General features: G+C 33.7%; 1 protein-coding gene across 1 annotated transcript; it reads left to right on the forward strand.

Moving 5' to 3' along the window:
• The first annotated feature begins 11336 nt into the window (after positions 1-11336).
• On the forward strand, positions 11337-15573 carry LOC132926686 (protein escargot-like). Its single transcript, XM_060991085.1, has 2 exons — positions 11337-11813; positions 13032-15573. Exons 1-2 carry the CDS (start codon positions 11666-11668, stop codon positions 14471-14473), a joined length of 1590 nt encoding a protein of 529 aa, XP_060847068.1. The 5' UTR covers positions 11337-11665; the 3' UTR covers positions 14474-15573.
• Positions 15574-19360: the final 3787 nt, after the last annotated feature.

Genomic DNA, 19360 nt, shown 5'->3' on the forward strand with positions numbered 1-19360 from the left:
AGCACATGATGATGATGGCTGCAGTGCTCCCTGCGCTCATTGTTTTCGAATACACCGGCGAGGAACGCGCAACGGAGACTTGGCTTATCGGCAGTCATCCGAACGCGTATATTATAACGTTATGGTGTAATAATATATTATATGTGTGCCTGTACGGCACTCGTGTGAAATCCCTACAGGTTATTCCGTCCAAAGCGAACGGTTATTTTTTCGTACGTCTCTGTGTGTGTGTGTAGGTACATAAATTATACTGTTACCTACTGTAGTTGTACAGTCGGAGCGGTGTAACGTTTTTCGTCGCTGGTTAAACGAATCGTGTTAAACGGCCGTGTGCCGTGCGAGTACCTGCAGCCCGCTTGTCTGTCTGCGCCTGCACGACAACGGCGGGTATAGTGCGCCCGTTATTGTATCTGAGAATAATAAACATTGCGCATATAATACGCGTATTAGTCCGGTGTTACGCACACGATTCAGCGGTTAAACCGACACGAGTGCAATTTATGCTGAAAATTTGTTAATATAAAATGATAAACATTTTAGGTTGAGTGTCTTGTCGCGCGCAAATTAGACACCTTATTATTATTCTGTGGCCAAGTATCACTATATTATGTGTTTACTAGGTCAATAGGTATATGATATAAGAGTATTTAACTATTTCAGTTATGTGGGTGTATCATATTATACTAACTTTTGCAATCAAGCATAATTACTTAAAACTTTAAGATATTAACTTAACTTTATATAGGTGATTTCGAAATACTATACTATGAACTATGATAGTTGTTATAGATTTAATTAAGTAATTATAATTTAGTGACAAATGCTTTGAATTCAAAAAAAAAATTCGAATTATGGAAAACTCGAATAAACAATTGTATTATGCGAGTTCAACACTTAATTTTATTTATTTTATTGACGTATATACTCGTACAATGTAAATGTATACAATTTTCAAAAAAAAGATTCTATATAGTAAATTAAATAAGTATGTGATAATAAATAATAATAATAAAGTTGCACTACTTTTGAATGAAATCAGATATTTTTTATTGTTTTTATTTTTTGGCATGGACCTATCTTTGAAGTTTTTAGTTATGATGTTGAGCACAGAAAAAATCTCGTCTGGAATTTCTGGTTTTTCTCGAAAATATTTCTTCGTAATACCTGTAAATCGTCTAATACTTGGGAAAGAGTAGTTAGAGGCAATTAGATATTTAATATCTGAATTACCTTAATTATAAATAATAATAATAATATAAAATATTTGTTCAATATTATATCGTCAAACTGTTGAATTTATAACAGTGCCTTTTAAGCATTAATTAAAGATTAGATTAATAATTGGTATACGCGCGATCGCGATTATCGTTACTTATGAACATAATATACTTTATTATACTTATTATACTTACGTACATATTATCTACGTTATCGTTATAGATAACCATGCATTCAAATATATTACGTCATATGTTCATATAAATTATTTCGGTAATTTTCATATATCGAATAATTTGAGTTACAAGCAAAAATTCAACACAAATGACTTCGACTAATCGAAAAAATTTATCCCACATATCAAACATTGAAATGCTGCAGGGAAAAGGCATTCCTTTGAGTTATCGAAAATTTGACTTATATAGAGATTCGAGTTATTGAAGTTCCACTACATATTTAACAGGAAATCGCTATGATTATTTATTTTTAAATTTTCATAAATCTTTAAATATATATTATGTGTATACATAATTTCTGAAAAGTACTGAACACTCGTTTACACTATCAACCAACAGTATATAGAGTTAATATTTATCATACTTTACCAATATTCAGAAAACTTAAATTAATCTTTTTAAATTTATAATTTATATTATTATGACTGTTTTTAATTTTTAACCACTAATTAAAAAATAATTAGCTAATATCTCCATTACAAAATCCGTCTACATAAAGTAACGTCAACGCATATCGTGTGAAGTAAAGCAGACGGCAATGTGCCTATATAGGCTATAGCGTATGAGTTGAATACATAAATAAAGTTTATTATGAATTAGTAGATTTGTAGATTTATACACAAGATAATATATATACCTATACACTACTAATTCATTTCTATAAATTCGATTCAAAAATGATGATAATTAATGTAAAAAATATCAAAATAAAAAAATAAGCAAAATAGTTGTGAGTATTAAATACTGCACAATATGGCATCGGATGTATACATTTATACATTATATTATAATCGCATAATCTTTCAATATAATATGGTCACGAAAAGCTCTCCGGTCACTTGTCCCGTATACATACCATATAAAAATATAGCAGTGCACGTACGCACGCATACCGCATGTGTACCTATATATACTGTCGTTATATATTATATACATATATATATATATATTATACTCGCGGATAACGATAGAAATCTCTACAGGGACGTATAATATTATAATATTATTTGTGTTTTCTCACTGCGTGTGTGTGTGTGTGTGTGTGTCAGCTCTGTCTCTCCCCTGCACATATAGTTTATAATATATTATGTTATACGCACACGTGATGCTTGCGGATCACACAAATACACCGTCGGAAGTCTTGCACAAGCCCGGCATAAAATAACGAATTAGGCAATAGTGCAGCCGGATTTTATTTTCGTTTTTTTTCTATTCTCGTTTTTTTTTTTTTTGTTCACATCCCGGACACGAACCGGTGTTTGCAGTGTGTGTGTTTTTCCCTCCCCGTCTGTAACCCCGCGGCGGTATAGCGACGCGACGACGGCGCGGCCGTTCCGGTTACAAAAGAATTTCGAACGAGGGTGCCAAGGATTTTAGGGGGCAAAAACGGGTACGCCGATCGCGGGGAGACTCGCCCTCTCTGGCTCGGTGCGCGTCTCCTATATATACACGCATACGTGCGGTGTCGAAAATAACGGATATTCTGCACTTTACGAATTGTGTCACACACACACACACACACACACACACACACACACAAGCACGTGTATTCGTATACAATACTTCGTGCAGCCATCGCATTATTATTATAGTGCAGTGTTGTAGGGGTTCAGGTGTGTGTGTGAGTGAGAGTGCCCCCGGACACATATATTATTGTGTATGGTCATTGAGACGCGGTCTGAAGTTTTGCAACTGCCGCTGGGATCGAGTGAACTGACCGAATAACTCGGGTTAAATAAATCGCATTCATATTTATGTTTAAATAATATATACAAACACGGGGAAGTTAATGAAGATAATTAAATCAGGTTAAGTTAACCGAACACAATATCGTTAAGTTATAAAAGCTAGTATATAGGTAGAGTTATATTATACTCAGTTTAAAGAAATCTAATCTACATGTTAGGTGGATCACAATTAAGCGTGTTTTTCACCTATCTATATGTTCAATGTTATTTAATCGAAAAATGCATAACATAATATTATATAATATTAGATTATTTTTATTTAAGACCGAGTTTATAAGACCAATAAAATCATAAAATATATCAAAAGCTGTATCTTAAATTTAAAAGCTTAATGAAACATAGTATGCACATATCAATTAAACGTGACGTATATTTACTTGTATACATATACATACATTTGTGCGTTTTCTTATACGGGTGGGACCTATAAATCGGTAAATAATGTATCTAGATAAAATGAAAGAAAAAAAGTATGTATATAGGTATAATAATACGACGCGAACAAGAATTAATTAAAATAATAATTTATTACATAAAATACTATAAATAGGTAATAGTCATGGTTTTTGACGTTTTTGTTCTTATCGAATAACAATTCTCATGTATTATGTATTAATAACTGCAGAGTATATATTATAGCTAACCGTATTACCCGTTTATTATTATCAGAAAAGATTGTTTTTTTCTCAAAATCACCTGTGCGACGGAATTCTACCAAAAATTAGTATTTACATATATCTATATATACGTAGAGGTATAGAGTACCTGTATATCTGTACATTCGATACACTATACATATAGTCGTATTTATTAACCATAAATACGGATTTTTTCTTATTAAAATAAATTTGTTATTATATAATATTATAATATCGAACGTTATTATATGGTGATGCGCATTTGACATTCACGAAATGTTAACATTATTTTTGAACATTTACAAAAACTATAAATTTAAATGTAAAGTTTAAGTATACGCTAATTAATTAATGCAGTGTTTATCGAGTCTGTTTTGATTTATTCGATAATTGAGGCAATTATATATAGTGTATTTAACCGCTATCGTCGAAGATAATAATATGTCATCAGGGCAATTATGTTCAAATGTCGCAACTTAAAAAAAAAACAAATTAACATTTTAAACAATAAATTTATAAGTCGAACGGATCTCCGATATACATATTATATAAACACGATATAACGATAGTACGTGGGATGATCAAACAAAGTATAAAATGTCATACAGTCGAATATATATATATATATATATACTGCAGTGATAATATAACTTCTAATCAAATGCCGATTTGATTTCTTTAGAACTGTATCGATGGCGGTCGTATATTGTATTGCGCTATGTTATTTTAATGTTATGTAGTATTTGTATACTGCGTATCGTATACAATACTATAATGATAATATAGACATCGTGTTTGGTGAGATGACTAAGACGAGTGATTGTATTATATATTATTTGAAAACCAAATGTAAAGCGTCTGCAGCGACTAAGACGCGACTGTATTATATTATTATACACTCGATAACATAGTATTATATTACGCCGTATGAATCACGCGGGTATTCTTCGAATGTATATATTATTATTTAGTATATAATATAATGAACGAAATTGTTCGACCGGGACATGTATGTATTATAATGTGTATATATTGTTCACGGGCCGTACAGATACGACTGCGATGCATAGCGTACATTTTGTGACCGACTTGACACGATATTATTGTTATACATTTTGTTTTACTATATACATATACGATGAACAACAAAACACGTACCCATATATATATATGTATATATATATATATACCCGTGATAATATGGTGCGCATGATGTTTGTCAATATACCCGCAGCGTGTAGACGCCGCGCACATCAAGTCGATTATTGTATATATAGTCGGCCGTGCAAATAAAAAACTCTTGGGAAAATCGTGATCGAAGATAGCGATCGTATAGGTATATAATATAATGTGTACATCGTTCGAGGTTCGCGATTTTGCAGCATATAGTGATGGTCGCGCGCGCGATACAGTTCCGTAGAAATATTATGATATATATACAGGTTACCTAGGTATCGGTTATGGCTGGTATACACTATATAGAGTTATACTGCTGCAATATATATATATATATTATATTATTACCTTGTATGCGTCCAGCGCTCCAGCACGTATCGCCATATCATACCATATATATAATAATATGCTTGTGCGAAAAACAATAAACATCGCCGTGCGTTTTGAAACCTAAATAATATATAATATACATAACACACATATTCATATAGGTATACCTATTAAATACTATTACTATATCCCCGTGCATCACTTCGTTACACGTACAAAATGCATCCGTGTTGAATTCGATTGCAAATAGTGCTAAAGTTTAGCGCGTAACACGCGTGTGATGGATAAATAATATTTTTGGTTTTCTGATTTGGTTTATATAGATGGTATTTGTGGCATATCAACTTTATACATAATAGCGACCCAAATTTGATTTCCAATTCATTCTGAACCATAAACAAACAACTCATAAAGTTTCAATAGAGTGAACCAAAAACAACGAAAAAGTTTTGTACTTTTACTACGTCAACTATTTACTAAAAAACTGATTTCTATTAATGACTATAATAACTGGTGATATACGGATAAAAAATATATCTCTACGTGTATATTTTCTGATTATTTAAAAAATTAATATCTCAATGTTTAATAACTTATAAAATCAGAAATAGCTATAGGCTTAAAACCTGGTCCGCGATATAATCTTTAATTAAAAAAAAAATTATGATAATCAGATGAGTAGTTTCAAAGAACACGCGTGACAAAGATTTCCATTTTTACATATACCTATATGTATACACGCATAATACATCACAATTAACAATATATATTATAATGATTGTTTAAAACTACGACAAGACCTGCAGCTGCTGATGGATCCTCCACAAGGTGCTCGCAGATAATGGGCCGCACTACACCTAATAACACAGACATAATAATATTAATATGTATATGCAAATATTTACCCATTCCACACCGCTATAATCTATATAGTGTTCTAGTTGAAGCGCGTGCTCTACACGAGGTTAGAGAGATTTTGGCATAAATTATCGTCCTTGAATTTTTACACCGCATCGAAAATTAAGTTTCATTAAACATATATTACTATAATACTCATACTGTGCCCGCGGTATCCGTTTTACGCGTGTCTTGGAGTTCTTTATTTTCCCTCGGAGCACGTTTTGTTTAGAGTTTGGAACCCTATGAAATCCAAAATAGGTTTAATTAGGACAATAATTATATTATTTTTAATTAAACATATTATGTGAACCCTGTGGATATATTATATAAAAGCCCATTACTGACGTTGAAAATCAGTGTAAAATAACCCCATGCATTAGGTATAAAACCGTATAATTATATATGAAATATCGATGCTATATTTTTATTTATACAATATTAAATGGATCTATTAACAGATCAAAGCTTTTGAATAATTTTGAGTTTTAGATCCTGCTAGATAGCATAATTATATAGACAAAATAAAATATTTTATACCACATCACCCATTATATCAGCAAACATTATTTTCTAATCCTATAAATTGAAAATGTTGGTCGTAAAAACTGTTTGACGATTTTATGAGGTTTTGAAAACTTGTTAACTTCTTATTGGTACTAATAAAATTGGCAATCATTACGTGATATTAAAAATCTTTAATAATATAAGCTTTATTTTATAAAGTTATATATTATTTATTAAACATATATTATTATTTAGTTCTTATACTATACATCTGAAAATATTGACAATTTTAGCATTTCAATTCAAATGTATACAAATAATAAATTACAAATACAACGATGTTTTGATATAATTTAAACACGAAAAAGTTAAAAAAAAAAAAAATATTACGCCCAAGTCTGAATCAAGATTTCTCCACCCTATATCCGGATTTGATATATACACACAATACAATAAATATACCGGATACTATATATATATTAATAACGTATATTTTGTAATATGTATAGGTACATAAGTACGTTTTCAAAAACACGTTACGGAACTGCACATTATAGCACTCTAAATACGCGCAGAATAATTGCGTATACAGGTATTACGCACTATTATATTATGTATATATACCAACGAAAAATCATAATGCATATAATATATATATATATGTACCTGCAATAGCTAAAATGAATAGCATAACTAAATTTCGCAATTTACCTACCTACACCTATACCTATAGTATATATCATATAACTATTACGCTGTTGCAGGTATACAAAATATAATAAGCGTTATATATATTATTATAATAATATAATCTATAGGTATTTGCGTATTATTGTGCGGTGCAAGCGGTTGGATGGGGTGCAAGTCACCCTATACAGTATATATAACAAAATGCAATATCACAACTATAGTCGTGGATTCTGAGAGTCTTACGCAGGACGACTGTAACACAGTTTCAGACAAAAATTAAGCGTTCTCGCGGCAAACACAAAATAATTTATTTCTAATGCGCAAAATGTTTTATAATAATTTAAATATTTCATATATAATAATAGATGTAAATCCAAAATTGATGGGCCCATATATTTACATTTTACATTAAATATTTTTATAAACGCACACATTCAAAAGTAACAATAAAATTTAAAATGCTCACATTCCAAAAAATTACTAAACGATAAATTCATAATTAATTTATAACAATATGTTAAAACTAGTATAAATTAGTGAAAATGGAAGTTGTGAAAAGGTAGTTAAATTAATGATAGTAAATAATTTGTATATTTTATATAGATATAATGTATAATTAATGTGGTACGAATATTTATTATATGAGTATATTATATTCAACTACAAATTGGATATTATAAATGTTTTTCAAGTATATTATTCGCGTGGGATAACAATATTTTATATTATAGACGGTATATATATTATAGTAGTGTTTATATAATACTTAAAATATAATTTTTGTTTGTATAATTTATAATAGTATACCCATTATACATAGTTATTTTTCATTTTAAACAGTACAAAATAAAATAAAAAATAACATTAAACCGTAAAATAGTAATTAAAAATGTTTTAAGTGAAAATAGATTAAGTTGTTTGTTGAAAGCAGAGAGGCCAGCTATATAAGACCATCTAGTTTTAGAGGCTTAATGGATCTTTAATCCACGTTGCTTGAACGGATTCTTATATAGGTTTGTGTATTATAACATTATATGCGAACTCAAAACTATACTAATAGTAATAATTTGGTCGTCCTAAAAACAGCCCGCGGCACAAGTTCATATAACGCGTATATCATCTACATTATATTACATATATTACAGTTATTATATAAGTAATAAGTATATATAACTGACATTGACATAAGTCAGATCTGCAGCAGCCGTAGGAATAAATAGTCTTTACACGAAATAGTCAACTCAACACATATATTATGTAGAACTATATATATCAAAAGGTATACAGGTACAATAAGTTAAAAAGGTAAAAAAAACTTAACTTATTATTGATTAAAAATCAGTAAACTTTTTTTCAAACTGAATATTTACACTTTACGATCGATACAAGTTATAATTAGAAAATTTGATAAAGATATTTTAGAGAAAAACACAAATGTATAAAAAAAATAATACATAAAAGATGAGGAATTTGCAATATACCCTTAATACAAACCAAAAAATTATCAATTATATAATATGTTAATATATGAAGAAATCGCTCCACCAACGTCTTATTAATCGTCGAACTTCAGGTTGCTGCAGTATATATATTGTACGCGTATGCTATTTTGATCCCTTTTGACTATTGAGAATACCCAGAAATAATGTATTATTCAACATTTCGGTAGTTTTGAAATTGAAGTATTTATAGTCAATAAAAATACGTAAATAATAATATTTCCGTTTATTTATTTTTCTTAAAGACAATTTTGTCTGTATAAAACAAAATATATATTTTAAATCTATATGAGGAGTAATGTCATTAGAAAAATTAACTTAACGTGACTATAAAGTTATTTTAATAATATACTTACACATAATATCATAAGTTATTTAAAATTAAAAGTAATTCATTAACATAATGTAACTAATATAGTTAATTGCAACTGTTAACTTAAACTATTTTTAACTCATTGATGACTTTGATATTATATTTATGTATATTATTATATATTGTACCTGTTAACCTGCCTGCACAGAATTATTATGCTGTAGTATATGCAAATTATAATAACTATAATATATACGATTAAAATAATATGATGTTGATAAATATTTATACATTAGATAGAAAAACCACAGAATATTATTAAAAATATATATATATATACATATATATATTATTATTTAATATTATTCTGTGGAAAAACAACTTTACTCAAATATACATATATAGTCTATGTATACATAAATTTCAACTACATGTTTAATAGTTTATTTGTTTTGCATATTATTCATACTCGTACGAAAATGCAAGTTAGTAAAAATTAAAATTGTCTACCTAATAATTAAATGAAAATTTAGTTATATATTATACTATAGTCTATAATGTATATCAAACGAGTGTACGGCGTTGTGTTATGTCGTATTTCTGTTTAATGAAGTGAAGTTTTATTTTTACCTGTACCATCGCAGTTGTCCCAACACCAAAACTTGCGATAACGTAGTGTATAGCTGTATAATATTATTATAGCATAGGGCCATAGGCTATTATTTACAATTAATATTGCGGGATATTGTAAATAATAACATTTTCAGGTCAGTTATATACTTATAAAATATGTGAGTCTTCGCGCCATATTATACGCTTCGTGATTTTATACAACTATTTGTACATTTTTGTCTAAAGTCAATAATATTTTATGTTTTTAAATTCAATCGTAAATCATATTCCACCAATCTGCATTGTCGTCGATTGGATTTCGCGATTGTATCGCGCATAACTCAGCCCAGCGAACCATCATATATATTCAATCCGACGAGTATTATTGGTATAGAGATGATCTAATACAATAATAATGTATATATAGGCGTACTCATGATCGATATTGCAGCACAATTTAAATATAATATAAACGATATATATGCACACAAACAGGCCTAATATCGACGACGATGCTATAGTACTATATATACTACGCGTAACAAATGGATCATTATTTATTGTATTAAATGTCATCCCGAGTATACAAAAACACGTCGGGCGGTTCGAAAAAAAAATGCCTTAGCGCGCCATTCGCCCCGCACAACGTCGCGAGGACCGCCGCACGCTCTCGTTCGGGGCTCGTAGGACGTTATAAATATACGCGCGGTACATAACCGTGGTTTATGGTCACGTGGGGGATGTGTATGATATTATTTATACTCGCGGTATATACGTATATAATATAACCGTGACTATTTGTTTTTGGTGCCGCAGAGGGCGATATATACGCAAAAGCCGATGACGACGAACGGTTTATTAATACGTATAATATTCGCCGTGTGTGCGCGCAGCTGCCGTTCGGATATTATAATATTATATTATATTGTAATGGCGCGCGCGAGCGAAGTGAAAAATCCGTCGCGCGGACCGTTGTCGGGCCTGCGGAGAAAAACAATCGCGGCGGCGGCGGCGGCGGCGGCGGATAACGCACATTATTACACACACGCATAGTGATGCGTACAATATAATATTATAATATTGTATTGTATTATATTATGTAGTTGGTGGTGCCCATTATGGTCGCAATAATGTACGATATATTATACGGTGGCACCGGTTTCGGCGCCGAACCGCCGCGCGCACCGGAACCGGATCGGAAGAGGGGACTGCCGGCGAACCGGCAGGGTGAACCCCGCACCGCGCCCATTGGTCCGCGCCATGTACGCCGGCCGGATTGGTCGCGGCCGGCCAGCACGTGCGGTATATACCTACAACGCGTGCATATAACGTGCACCGTATATGCGACGGGGGCCGAACACCTGTCCGCGGCGCGGTGATATGCCGGTCGCGCGCCCTCCACAGCCGCCGCCGCCGCCGCCGCCGTCGACGGGTGGGGGGACCGCGTCGCAGAGAACCAGAACCACCTCTTCTCGCGACGGAATCACTCGCATTCTCTTCGGCGACACACACCGGAGAACGCGCCCGCCGCTCTACACCATCACGACGACGCCCAGTGAGTTCGACGCCGGTGCACCACGTACATGACCGCAGTCGCAGCGCAGTACGCACGGCCGTCCGAGATACGTTCTATGCACTCGCAATAATATCATCATTATTATTATTTTCGATCGATTGTCGCTCGCGTCCGACGTCGTCGAATTCCGTTTTTTAATTTTTCCGCGAGACATCACGAGCACGTCCACGTCGTTTCTCGCCCAACACGTCGCCGCCGCCGACGGTCCTGCCGTGTGCACGTAACATGCATATTTTTGAAGATAAACCACTGCAGTCGGCAATGATGCACCACAAGTTGACTTCGAAGAAAATGGATTACTCGCACTGTCCGCTGAAAAAACGACCGGTCCACTACGTCAAATGCGAGTACATCAAAGAGGAGATGGACTACGGTAAATATACATTTTATATATTATTTTATGATATAATAATTTATTATGTCATGACTTATATTATGCGACTTGCTATATCATGGCATATGTGTAGGCACACGACTTAACGCATATTTTTGTATTTTCGTTATTATTATTTTGCTATTATAAGAATACGGACAGTGGCGTGTCCAGCATAAAATAATTGGCAAGGCCAGTTTTGTTCTGTATATAGTGTGTAAATGCGTGTTCATAACTATTAGGGAAGATTTGTCCTATATCACATGGGATAATACATTTAATAATAAATATTACTTATATATTATTAGTAAAGGTAACATTTTTATTTTTGATAAAAAAAACTAAACAGTCAAATAAAAATTGGGTAGGCCCGGGCCTAATCGGCCTACCCTGTAAACATGCCACTGAAGACTGTGCATTTTTTTTTATTTTTTTTTTTTTTTGTCATATTTGTGAAACGTTTAATAAATCATCTACTAATAGTATATACTACGAATTAGCATATTTTGAAGATAGATTTTAACATGTGCGATACCCTTTTATTTAAATGTATTCACTTGCTCGTCGCACGTAATGTACCAGTATATTACACTAATACGACGATGAAGGATGATGGGAACCGGTGCGCCACCGACCGTGGGAAATGCGCTTTGAGGGTCACCCTTTTTTCGATTCGGTGCAATGTTTTCGCAATGCGCACTTCACCCCTCGCCAAATAATAATAATAATAATAATATATAAACCGTTATAAACGGCGTGATTTAAATGACGACATGTTTACATCCAATATCCGTCACCGCTATAATAGTACGACACTGATTTTTTTTTTTAGCACTATTATAGTCCGACCGACGGAATTGCGTGTCAACATTAAAAAAAAAAAGCATTTTCCACGACGCAGAACACGCGTGTTTATATGCATTATGCGCGCAATACAGGAAGAAACTTCGATCGATTTTAATATTGCCCTTACAATGTTTACGATCGTAATAATATTTACGTTTTTCTCCGCGTTTGCAGGCGGCAGTCCAGTAGTTTCCAATAATAATATTATTATCTACAGTTACGTCTTACACGCGTTTTGCGAATATAATTATTATAAACGAACAGTATAAATACATGTTTATTATACGATGTTATTTACAATCTAATGAGCTTAAGCCGTGTAAATTCAAATATTAATCGGAAAAATGTTTTTTTTTTTTTGTTTTCAAACAGACAACACGGACGAATGTTTGGAACCGGAAAACCTGAGCACTAAACCGCAAGACTTGAGCGTGAGATGCAAAACGGCCGCGGTCGCGCCTTTAACCATCAAAAAAGAATCGCCGCCGTCGTACGAAGACCATCAAAACGCGGTAGCGCCGTTGTCGTCGCCGTCTCCGTACTACAACCATCATCAGCAACAGCAACAGCAACAGCAAGAACAGGAACAACAACCCCAAAACCACCAGCAACAGCACCGACAGCAGCAACAGCCGTACCAGCCGACGGCCGTCAAAGCCGGTCCGCTGGAACCGCTGTGCCTGAACATCGCGGGCGCCCACCACCCGGCCGCCGCGCAGGCCGCGGTCGCGGCGTACCATCACCACCACAACAACCGGCACTACGCACCGGCCACGCCACGGCCCGTGCCCGCGCAGTACCCGAACACCGGTTACCTGTCCGGTTACATGTACCAGCAACAAAACGGCGGCGGCGCCGGCACCGCGATGCTGGCCGCTTACTCGCCGACGATGGTGGCCATCGCCCGGGACGCGTCCCTGTCGCCGCCCGTGACCGCGGGCCGCACCGGTTCCGCTTTCAAGCCGCTGATGCCGCTCACGCCGCCCGCCACTGCGGCCGCGGTTCCGCTCCGCAGCCCGCCCCCCGCCATTCAGCTCAACTGGTACGGACGGACCGCGATGAGCAGCTGGTCGCCGTCGTCCGCGGAAGTGGACTCGTCTCTGCCACCGCCGTCGTCGTCGTCCGCGTCCTCGTCGTCGGCCATGTCGCCGTCGTACGGACACCATCAGCAACAGCCGGCCGCGGCGCAGCAGTATCAACTCTACACTTCCGGCGACAGCGACGCGTCGGCCGCGAGCTGCGTCGTCAAGCGCGAGTCGCCGTCGGTCCCGTCCACCGCGGGACGGTACAAGTGCGCGGCGTGCTCGAAGACGTACTCGACCGTTTCCGGGCTGACCAAGCACCAGCAGTACCACTGCGCCAACGACGAGTCGCAGTGCGCCGCGGCCAAGACGTTCTGCTGCAAGTACTGCGACAAGGCGTACAACACGCTCGGCGCGCTCAAGATGCACATCCGCACGCACACGCTGCCGTGCATATGCAACCTGTGCGGCAAGGCGTTCAGCCGGCCGTGGCTGTTGCAGGGCCACATACGCACCCACACCGGCGAGAAGCCGTTCTCGTGCCAGCACTGCAACCGGGCGTTCGCCGACAGGTCCAACCTGCGCGCCCACCTGCAGACCCACTCGGACGTGAAGAAGTACTCGTGCGCGACGTGCAGCAAGACGTTCAGCCGCATGTCGCTGCTCACCAAACACTGCGACACCGGATGTCCGCGAATGCTGTCCCACCACCAGCAACAGCAGCAGCAGCAGCAACAGCAACAGCAACAACAGCATCAGCAGCATCAGCAGCAACAGCAGACGGTTGTTTAGACGCCGCCGTATTACGCGCGTGTTAAATTATTGAACCTATTTACCCATATATATTATTATTATTATTATATTATTTTCATTATTATATTTGTTTATTATTATTATTATTATTTTTGTCGACACGGGCGTAGGGCGAGATTATTATATTATTATGATTTTTTTTTTTTTTTTTTGAAAACGGTCGTGTTTTCCGTGACGTCCGACCTTATATTGTATTCCTATAGCATTTAATGTACATATTATAAAATATATTGAAATAATTCGCGGAAAAAAAAGATTTAAGAAACAAATAACGCTTTTTGCAAATCTCGGCCGATCTACGCCCATAAGTCATTCGTCATATTATATGAAATGTTTTATCTAATTATTAGACGTACTAGTCACATTACTATCGACATATAATTTGCACTGTGTTTAGACATTAAGTTTGAATTTTTTCTCTCATAAATTATTACTATTATTATTATTATTTTGTTCAACGGGTACGTGCCGCATATGACTGTGACGTGTATAACGCAACTATACAGCCGCACAAAATCATCCGGTCCATACACCCAGAGGTGCCTATATTATATATATATATATATCATAATATCATATGTGTATAAAATATTTCGCTTTTCGCGGGTGCATGATGAACGCTAACTATTATACTTATATATAAACGATATCACGCTAATATATATATATATATATACAACGGGACTTTATTACATATTATGTATATTATTTTTATAATCGTTGTGATGATACATTGTGTATAAAGACTGCCGCTGTAAACTACTATTTAAGTCGCCATAAATAACGTTTAACTAGTCGTTCCCGTCGTTCTGTGCGTATATAACCACCGAGTGATGGTTCAGTTATAACACGACGACGCAATAATAATAATTATATAAAAGTTATTATATTATTATTATTATTTTTATTGTATAGTATTATGTCATGAATATGTTTGATTTGTATCATTATTATTATTATTATTATTATTTTTTTTTTTTATTCATGAATTTTTCTGTATTATTTAACCAACATTATTTTCATTATTTGTCGACTGGGTTTATATTTCCTTTAATAAAACAAAAAATGTGATACATAAACTCTTATCGGGTTTTTTTTTTTTCGGGACAAAGTTCCAAACTTTTTTCACACCCCCCAAATGAACGACATTATTAGCTCTATATACGTATTATATGCACATATTATACGCACGTCATATGCTGTAATATACAGTGTATTTTGAGTACCTGCGACAGTGCACTGCACTATATGTATACAAGGGTTCTGAAGGGTATATGAGAGCAGGTTTAATATTATCATAATAATAATAAATTTTTTCTCCATCTTCTGGTTTTCCACGATCTCGCCGACTACCTGCCGAGACCGCCGAACGGGGCGGTGCCGGCGCGGTGCGTGTCAAAAACACGCGTGAGAAACCCACGAACGGATGTGGCGGCCGCGATACGATATTACATGTATCGGGATCGGGACGCAAACATTCGAAATCCCATCGCTCCTCCGACAATGGCCGGATTTCTTGTTTGTGTCGGGTCAGTAGCGATTTCGAAGGAGCGAACGACGACGATGACGACGACGATGAATGCAAACACCGACGCGATATATGTATATAAAACGAAGGGGAAAAAGGAAAAGAAGATGAAAAAAAAAGTAGGTAGTCCGTGTACCATAATATATACAAATAAGTGTATATATATACGAGTGGTTCTCATCAGAACCGATCGAGTGTACGTTTCCCAGCGCATTACCCGGAGAATTACCTGCAGCGCGCATGTCGCGGGGGCGGCCGATTTCTGCAGACCGCGAATTGACATGTTGTACATTATAATAATAATATATGATATTTCAATGAACGTTTGCCATTCAGAAATTTTGTTCCGAAAAAAACAACCACCGGTGGCATACAGGTATTATATATTATACACAATATATATATAAATATGTATGCGTGTGAAAATATTTGATTGACTCGACCGTGGCTACCTGTTCATAATATATATATATATATAATATTTATATACATATTACATTGACATATATATAAATTGACATTTGTGCACCATATACTATGTGCAATGTCATATTATATTCGTCATAATATGCGTTGTGCGCGCGTATACAAGCTCTCTCGACAGTCAGGGCCGTCTTTAATATTTTTGAGGCCCCGAGCAGTGGTATAATTGGGCCCCCACAATTTGAACAGAGTACCTACTATTTTATTAAAACAGATAAATAGAGTGGTGATAGATAAGAAAAAGTCTAGATTAATTTAACTTTATTTTTAATTTTTTATTACTATTAGCAATTTAATAATATCCTTTGATTTTTCTCGAAATAAGTTTATTTATCGGTAATAACTAATAAATATTGATTATCGGTTCCTTGGTGATATGACAGGAGCTAGGGGGCCCCATCGATCACGGGGCCCTGGGCACATGCCCAAAGTGCCCAATGGGAAAGAGGTGACTGTCGACAGTACCAATTATATTATAGAGCCATCGCGATACAAAAATACTATTAAAATAAAAATGTCTACGATATTGTTACGAAACGATTTGACGAGTGAAACCGAAAAAAAATTGAGAGAGATAAAAGAACAACGTTGACGTACGTATGATGGCACTTTCCGAAACACTTAGTGGACAAAACCGAGTTGTAATCAATTGACTGGGAATTGGGTACAGACGGTAATATTAATCCGTATTAACAAAAGACGAATACCCTAAATGGCTAAATGGCCTATAAATGCATTTCCTGTGGATCAGTAATGTAGCTACGTATACATACGATAAAACATGTATAATATCTCCCACGGATTGTTTATAATAAATATTAAACGTATTAACACTGAAAACATCTCGGACACGCTCGACGTCTTTATATGCAATGCGAGTACTGTGTACAGGACAAATAGTAACAAGCACAACTATATTATATTTATAACAAATAATACAATTCTTAAAAGAAATCGACTTCAGTAAGATAATATTATGGTATAATAACAATTTATAGATGTAAACATCATTCAAGTAAACATGTTCATATAATTTATATTATCTGTATAACGCTAATATAGTTTATATGTCGTTTATGTTTTTTTTAAATCTATAAAAAAAAATTCACAGTATTTATAATATATTACAGTGAAAATTAAAATATAATATACAAGGTGTAACAAATAGACATGACCATAAAAAAAAAAATTATGCTACTTAAACGTATGACAAAAGTTGATAATATTATATGATAAGTAAATAATTTAAGAAATATACTCATGTCAGCAAATTTTCAAAACAAATATTTTTAAAAATATTATTACGTTTCAAATTAATTTAATCAAAAAATATTAATATTTTTAAAAAATTCTAAAAAATAAACTAATCGACTTAGATAAATATTTTTACCATCAAAATCGTTCTTATAATCAGATTCAAAAATTGGCATATTAAATTTATCCAAAAAAATTTAAATCAAATTTTATTTTTTTTATTTTCAGTAATAAAAAAAAAAACATAAAAAAATTAAATTATACATGTAGTGTGCTAAGGTCTCTTATTAATGATAAATAAAAAAAATTGAAATATTAATTAGAACAAAAGTCAGTTCTATCTGTTTCACTCTGTATATTATTATTATATTGTATTAAAGCACCTGCAGTGTTGGTTTGATGAATATTAATATTATATATTGCAGGCATCCGTATAACAAGATTATTGTTAACCTATAGCATACATAGTTTTTATTTATAACATAAAATGTACTTCAAGCAACACTAATAATTAATTAGTAATACGCATAGATATATGCATTGTATATACAATGAACAATAGGTAGATCTACATAATGTTTTTTATACATTCGAACTCAAAATTATTTAACAAAGATAGGTCATACTATACATTTTGTCATTGCTGTTTGCGGTTTGTCAATAATGTATTTTTATTTCTTTTTATAAGACTTATTATTAAGTTTGTATTTATTATAATAATTAGGGCTGGAATTTACATGTAATAAAAAACCAAAAATATGTACATATTGTAATATATGTAATTAAAATAGCCAAAATATTCAGTATAAAATAAAAAATATGTAATAAGAAAAATTAAAAATTTTGTTAACGTGTAAAATTAAAATTAAATTCTAAATAACTTCTGAATAATCTACAATTAATTGTTTTTAATTTCTAATCAATTTAATTTAAAAAAATATAATTTTAAATTGAATATAAAGATAAACACAATCACGCGAACGTAAGTAATGACACTATTGAAAATTCGTAAATATAATCTGTCTAATAATTGTTGAATATTAAGTATAATCTAAGATCATTATTCATTAATGTATAGTTATCGAACAGAAACAAATAAGATAAACTATAATTAAATTATAAATATTTAACTAATACTTCCATATACTTATTTCCTATATGCATTATACACTTCCAATTTTTACGAGTGCTATTAACGAAGTATAAATGAATAATACTACTAAACCACTGAAATTGTCAAAAATTACGAAATATGTAAAACAAAATGCACAAATTTTACAAATAATGTTAAAATATGTATTTTTGATGAAATATGTAAAAACATGTAAAATAAAATATGTTTTATTTTATTGCAAATCACGTGAAATGAGTTTATTATTTGCAATACTCAACTTATCATGTTTTAGTAAAAATATGTATTTACATACAAATCCCAACCCTATTTATAATAAAACTATATGAGTGTTTTAACGAAAACAGCAAGAAAGACGATATTGTGTTTATCAATTTGTATTATTGTAACCTCTTCATTACTAAGATGATTTTTTTCAAACAGTAGGTATCTACTACATGCAAGGAATTAATAAAATATTATAATTTAA

The sequence above is a fragment of the Rhopalosiphum padi genome, chromosome 3 (genome assembly GCF_020882245.1).
Source record: "Rhopalosiphum padi isolate XX-2018 chromosome 3, ASM2088224v1, whole genome shotgun sequence".
NCBI classification, from domain to species: domain Eukaryota; kingdom Metazoa; phylum Arthropoda; class Insecta; order Hemiptera; family Aphididae; genus Rhopalosiphum; species Rhopalosiphum padi.

Excerpts from the sequence above, each read along its gene's own strand:
- LOC132926686 (XM_060991085.1), top strand. The coding sequence starts at position 11,666 with ATGCATATTTTTGAAGATAAACCACTGCAGTCGGCAATGATGCACCAC. Across the intron at positions 11,814-13,031 it reads CAAAGAGGAGATGGACTACG|ACAACACGGACGAATGTTTG; the intron begins GTAAATATACAT and ends GTTTTCAAACAG.